Source organism: Mustela nigripes, chromosome 14, assembly GCF_022355385.1.
Source record: "Mustela nigripes isolate SB6536 chromosome 14, MUSNIG.SB6536, whole genome shotgun sequence".
NCBI classification, from domain to species: Eukaryota; Metazoa; Chordata; class Mammalia; order Carnivora; family Mustelidae; genus Mustela; species Mustela nigripes.
Genome location: NC_081570.1, coordinates 33,947,507 through 33,954,267, shown reverse-complemented (window position 1 = coordinate 33,954,267; position 6,761 = coordinate 33,947,507). Strand labels below are relative to the sequence as shown.

The following is a 6,761-nucleotide window of genomic DNA, read 5'->3' as shown; positions in this document are numbered from 1 at the left end:
AAGGGAAAGGAGGACTTGTATTTGTATTCAGTGGAGGAAGCTGACATTGGCAAATACCTGCTAAGGCTGAAGAAGGTGAGTGCAGGCTTCCCTGAGGAGGAGAAACTTGGTCTGGGCTTGAAGAATAGAGAGAAAGGTGTAAGGAGAGGGGCTGGATTAGCTCGGAAGCAAAATCTAGTGGGAGTCTAGTCATTCAACAAATCTTAAGTGGGGTTTCAAGTGGGCAGTGATGATTGGATTTGCATTTTAGAAAAACCTATCTGTAGGATGTAGGATAAATTGAATTCATCACTTGGGTGTGCAGGGAGTGAACCCCCCGGCTTTCATCAGAGTTCCTAAGGACTTTACAACCCCCAAACAGGTTAAGAACCACTCCTGTGACCAAGAAAAGTGATCTCAGATAGTGCAGATTCTCCTAGATCTTTTCTTTGATCCCTTAGCTTTCTACACAGCCTCTCCTTTCCCAGATGAGACCTCAGTGAGTCAGCTGGTGCACATACACTCTGTCACAGGGGGAAACAGGACCATTTTTGGACAAGAGAGGAAGAAAGCCATTGGCAAGTGCAGGGGGCAGCACGTGGAACCCCACACCTCAGTTCCTGGACGAACCAAATGTTCAGGGAAGTTTTGGGTGCTCCCTGAAGCTTTAAAAACTGCCATTTCAAAGCTGCTTATAGTTTTCCATTTTATAAGTTGGTGACTTGATAGCCCTTTGGAGGAGACCATGGCTTGGTTCTGGGAAGACCACTCAAAGGGGCAATGTAGTTTTTTTGCAAATGTGAAACAAAGACTACGGTCAATAATGGAAATACCACCTGTGGCTTCCGGGAGTGGAAAGTGCTCTGCCTGGTGAGTTCACATGCTAGTGACCTCTGCTAAGTTGTAGGCAGAGAACTACGGCTCTGGAACTTGTTCCTTTGGGGGATAGGGGCTTTATTTTATTTTATTTTATTCTTTAAGAGGGATTTGGGTTCTTGTGGGACCGTGTTCTTCTTAGAGAAGGTACAGTTTCAGCTGGGACTGTGTGAGATGTTGGGCCCAATCTCTCTGGGGCCCAGAATGCATCGTTGAGTTGGAGGGACCCTACTTGCTCAAGGACTGGCAATCAGGACTGTTGAGAGCCAGCACCCTTGGTTTGGGTTCTGACCTGGCTCTCTTGCCAGGTCAGTGCTGTCTTGAGCATTTTCAGAGGTGGTTTCAGTCTGTCATCTTTAAGTGGCATTGAGAGCTGATATGACCACTGAAGGGCAGGGTCTGGAGGGCTTGGGGGCTAGGCCAGGATTTCAAGTCTTTCCAGCAGGGGCTACCTGGACCCGATGACCCTGCTTGATGGGATGTCCTCCTTCATCCCCAACCAGGGCCAGGGCCTAGGCCTCTATGAGGTGTCTGCAAACTGCATGGCACTGGTTCCATTTTCTTCGGGTGCAGGTGGGAAGGGCTGGGGACTGAGGATCCTCAATCAGTTTGGAGGAAGAGAGATGGGGCAAAGGGGTGTTTGAGGGCAGTGTGAGAGCACCAGAGTTTGGGGAGCACCTAGAACTGGGGCAGTAAAAATGGAAGAGTGGAAGCACAGACCCGTTTCTCCTCCTTGACCCAGAACGCACACAGCCGTCCCTGTTGTCTGCTCCTCACTCTGGCCCGAGTGAAGGGGGCAACTGTGCCAAAGCAGCCAGACACTTAGACAGTTTGGAAGGAATTTTGGTTAGCAGTGGCAATGCCCGAGGGGTCCCACCCTCAGCCAGCTCATTCCCACGGTGCTCTCATGTGACCCTGGCTACAGCCACTGCCCTTGTACTCACAGCTGTCAAATCTATCTCCAGTCTAGTCCTCCCTTCTCAGCTCAGACCACATATCCCTTCCTCCCGATGGCCCTTCGACGCCCCATGCTTCCTCAGACTTGGCATCCTTTCTAAATGCAGGCCCTCATCTTATGTCCAAAGAAGAACATCATATCAGACAAATTCACAGGACCCAGGAAACAGGGTTTCACAGGGACAGGCAGGAAAGTTCAGATGATTGCACTGACTTTTGAGAGATGACTCGGGGACACAGTGTAAGGCCAGAGTCAAAACTAACCTCTCCTTCCTTCCAGAAGCAGATGTGTACCTCTTAGCTTCTTGTCCTTTTCATACTGTCAAACTGAACTTCCATAATTATTTATAGTCTGTCTCTCCTGAGTTAAGCTTAAGGGCAGGGATCATGTACCTTTCGGCTCTGTATCTCTGGTGTCTACCATATAATAGGTAATTAATAAATACTTGTTGAATGAATAAATGAATATCCTTGAATATCTCAAAATGCAGGCCCCTGTGGGGGGCACCTCAGTCCTTTCCTGCCCTCTAATTCCCTTAATGCTCTCTGCTTCATCCCCCTGCCCCCAAACCAGCTGCACCTTCTTCCCCCACCGCAGCCTTTGCAGATGCTCTTTTGCCCTGGGCTGCTTCATGGAACTCGGGCAGTGAGCTCCCCGTGCTGGATTGTGTATAAGCAGAGGCAATATATGCACCTGTCAGAGTGCCCTGGAGGGTAGGACACAGATGAGTGACCTGGGGTGGGGCGGTGTGTGGTTCTCTGTGTCATTACACATTAAGTAAGGCCCCCAGAATGCCTGATGTGGCAAGGGTAGGGTTCTCTCCAACTGTAACTCCGGGTCCCAAGGGCTGGGGATGGTGCAGGGCGGTGTGAGCTGGCCTGTTGGGACTGGAGAACACCCCTGTACCACCCACTCTGCCTATATTCCATGCCCCATATCCCAGAGCTGGTGGCTGCAGGCAAGCAATGGAAAATCCAGGCCAGGCATGTGATTGCTGAGTCAGCATGAAGACAGGGTGATGGCCAGCCCCTGATCCCCATCCAGCTGCTGTTACCCGTTCAGCCCCACTGCCCAGGAAAGGATCTGACAAACCACGGAAGTAAATAAATAACTTAGGAATAATAAATAGGGGTCCAGCTCCCACGAGTGAGTCCAGGCCCTCGTGGGCAATGTGATTGCCGTGTGTCTCCTCCGATTCTGTGCCCCCAGGGCCTGGGCTGAGGCCAGGGGGCCGCGGCCGAGTCAGTGCCAGAGTCTGTGCGAAGAGGGTCCTAAGGTCTCCGCAGCTGAGGTGTCTGGTGTCAGCAGGGCTGGGACTGGCAGGGCGAGTACCCTGGGCCCCCAGGCCCGTCGTCCCTCCATCTCTCCGGGGCTCATGGCCATCATTCACCCGGCAGAGGCCTCGGTTTCAGGCTGAGGCTCCAGCCACTCCCCACCCCCACCCCATCACCCCGAACTCTCCGGCGAGAGGGCCCCGGGCGCCAGAAGCCGCGGGTAAGGATGCAGGGTGCAGTCCGCCAACCCCGTGAGCGAGGCTTCAGCCCAGGCAGCCGCAGGCAGTGGCCGACAGGCGATCCACGGTTCTCCAGGTGCTGTTGACGTCCATGAAGGAGACCGCCTCGTAGCGCGTGGGGCGGCAGCACGGCTGGCTGACCGGCCGCGAGCCCGGAGGCGGCCGTAGGGCCCCAGCGCCCAACAGGCTGGCCAGGCTGAGGTCGTGCGGGGAGCGCGCGCGGCGGCAGGAGCCGCTGCAGAAGCGGAAACGCACCAGCTCGTCGGAGCTGTGGCCCAGGCCGAGCGCGCGCACGGGCACCAGCTGCGAGCGCAGGCGGCAGCCCCGCGCCCCCGCAGTCCGCGCACGGCCCCCCCGGCTCGCGCGGCCGTCCCGGCCCCCTGCTCGCGCCGCGCGGCCCCCGCGGGCCAGCGCCGGTGAGGGCGCGGGCGGCAGGGGCGCGGGCCGGGGAGGCTGGGGCGACGGCCGCCGGGCTCTTCCGCCGCACGTGCGGGCCGCGCGGCCCCCTGCAAGGAGACGTGGTCACGCACGGGGTCCCGGGCCAGCCCCGTCCCGCCCCGCCCCGCCCCCTCGCCCTCTCACCTACCGGGCAGGTGGCCAGTGGGGGGCGCTGGGGCCGGAGCGGGGCCAAGGCGCGGGGCGGGACTGCGGGGCGCAGGGCCCAGGGAGGCCTGGGCGACGCTGCTCAGCAGGGCCAGAGCAGCCAGGGTTGGCCACAGGGCCGGCTGCGCAGAGACAGCAGTGGAGCCTCAGGGAGGAATAGGGCCCCCGGGTCGGCAGGGGTGGAGGGAAGTCGCGAAGGGGCTGGGGCAGCGGGGATCAGAGAGGATGGGCGATTAGTTGGGTGGGGGGAGCTCCCCAAGGGTTTAGGTTGGAGGATAGTGGGTCAGCTGCCTCAGGGAGCCCACGGGAGAGATCACTGACATTCCTCCTTGCTCCTGGTCCCTCCTTGACCGTTCCCCCTACCTCTTCTGTTGCCAGCCCAGGCCAAGCCCTACGCTGCCTCCCCACTCAAACCACCTTCCCTCAATTCCAGGTGGCAGTCACTGGGAGAACCACTCACCTGCCGCCTAGGCGGGGGCCAGTGGGGCAGCACGGAAGGGCTTCCACATCCGGGCTCCATCTGTCAATACCAGGTGCGCCCATCAGCCCTAGCTGACCTGTTCCCACCCCTCTCCTCCTCTTGAGGCAGCCTGGGACAATGAGAGATGAGTTATCCTCTGGGTAGTTCATCCCTCCTCTTCCGTGTTTCCAGACGAAGTACAAGGGACTTGGATGGCTGGACTCAACCCGGGAGGAGAAGTAACTGCATTGAGAACCTAACTTTGTGTTGGAACTTTGCACCTGTTCCCTCTTTCAGTCCTCACAACTCCATGAAGTAGCTGGCATAATCCTCATTTTCCACCTGCACAAATAAGACCCAGGGAAGCTCGGCGACTGCTTCACATCCCAAGGTCCCTTGCCCCAGGACCTCACTGCTCTGTGCTGCAGGGCTGGAGTTGCCAGGAGCAGCCAGAAAAGGAAGTAGCTGGACACTCTGGGTCCCACAGAGACCTTTATCTCCATGGCACAGAGGAGGAAGATGTGGACTAGAGAGGATTCAGGGTGTTTGCTGTTGACCTATCTGATGTCGGTGATGCCCCAGCGTCAGCCCGTGTTGCCCACCCAGCGCTTCTGCTCCTTGCTCCTATGTGATCTCTGTCTAGACCCAGGGCCGCCAGAGTTCTCTCTTCTCTCCACAGATGAGCCCCCGGATGATGGGGGCTGATGGGCCCTCGAACATGGGGCCTGGGCATGGCTCCATGTGGCCACTAGGGGGCAGCATTGCCAAGCCTGCAGACTCAAAGCGGGGGGTGGGCTTTTGGCTGTGCTCAGATAGACTCATGCCTGAGCAACTCCCAGGAGGGCCAACCAGGCCTCCACTTCAACCTGGTCTTTGAGAGCTGGTCCAGGTCTGTCCCCCTCCAGCTGTGGGTCTGGTAGCCTGGCCCTGCTGCTCTAAGTTTCCCCCATGAGCCATGCTTCCTGAGCCCAGCCAGCCATTCTGAGTCCCACCAAGACTTTGGTGAACCCACCCTGGCTGGCATTCCCAAACACCCCTCTGGGGCCCTAGAGCCCTCCCTACTGGTCTGCCCTTGGGTCCCACCCCACAGCACACAGAACGCCTGCATACCTGTGGACCAGATCTCCCCAGGAAGGCCTCCCTGGTGTGCTCCTACTTGAATCCGGCCTCGAGGGACCAGGCTAGTGACTTCTCATTGATGGAGTGAAGCCGTGGCCAGGCAGCCTCAGTAACCCCCTGCACTAGGGGGAGCTCAGGAGCTGCTCTCTTGAGGGCAGGTCAGGCCCAGTCTCCCTCCTAGCGGTCTGGGGGCCACTTGGTCCTCCAGTCCTTGCTTCCCCGCTTGCCAGCCAGATACTCACCACAGGGGTCCTCCTCTGTGGGCTTCTAGGCACCTTTCCTGGGACCAGTGCTGAGCTTTCCTCCGCAGCTTAAAAGGCTCATGCCCAGGGCTGTGCACCTGGCAGCGCCCCTTTCAGCCAAAAGCGTGGCCTTGGCAGCCAGTCTGCACCCTGTAGCGGCAGCGGGAGCCTCACATTATGGCGGGCTAGCGCAGTCCGACCAGCGACAGGGGGACTGAGGGGGCCGGGAGGGGCGGAGAGCTATGCCTCTGGCCCAGGAGAGGGAGGATGTGAGATAGGAGTGGAGGGGAACTCTCCTGCCCGCTCCCCCTAGCCCCAGGGCTGGGACAAGGGTTGGCCAACAGGTCGGCTTACCGCGGTGCAGGGCTCTGGGTCCGGGACGCAGTGAGGGCTGGGGCCCGAGGGACCTGCTGCTGGCAGAGCCCGTGGGCCGTGTCTGGGGGCCGAGCCCAACTCCATCCCTTAGCAGCCTCATGCCCGCCGCCATCCGGTGTCAAATTCCAGCCCCGGCGTCACCGGATCCCGGGGTGGGGCCCGGAGCGCCCCCGCCCAGCCCCACCTTTCAGGGCTCACCTGGCCGCTCCACCTGCTGGGATCCGGTCCCCCCGGGCTATGCTAGGTCCCCCAAGCTGGGCTGGGGGAGGAGACGCTGGGAAGGGACCCTGGGGATGCAGAGTGGAGAACCCGGGCGGCGGAGAGGCACGGGAACTGGGAGTTCAGAGTTTGTAGGCACGCAAAATAGGGAGTTGGGAGGCTGGGCGGAGGGCGGGCAGGGAGGAGACAGGCCGGTCGCTGCCTCTGCTGTGGGGCCCTGAGATTGGTGTGGGCTCCGGGGTCCCAGCTGGCTAAGCCACCGTGGCTGCTCTCCGATCCCTGGCCCACCGCAAGCTTCTCTCCGCAGAACCATGGACTGGTCGGATTGGTGAAGTGGGGCACTGGGGCTCCGGAGGCCTGACCCTGCTCCAGCCACCCTGCCGCCCGCCGGGCAAACTCTGCGCTCCCTGGGGCTGC

At 59.5% G+C, this 6,761-nt stretch overlaps 1 protein-coding gene across 1 annotated transcript; it reads right to left on the bottom strand.

Moving 5' to 3' along the window:
• Positions 1-2,913: 2,913 nt before the first annotated feature.
• ARTN (artemin) lies at positions 2,914-6,336 on the bottom strand. Its single transcript, XM_059374454.1, has 5 exons — positions 6,105-6,336; positions 5,751-5,900; positions 4,390-4,449; positions 3,913-4,051; positions 2,914-3,832 (listed from the first exon to the last, which is right to left on the bottom strand). Exons 3-5 carry the CDS (start codon positions 4,447-4,449, stop codon positions 3,351-3,353), a joined length of 681 nt encoding a protein of 226 aa, XP_059230437.1. The 5' UTR covers positions 5,751-5,900; positions 6,105-6,336; the 3' UTR covers positions 2,914-3,350.
• Between the last annotated feature and the right edge of the window lie 425 nt (positions 6,337-6,761).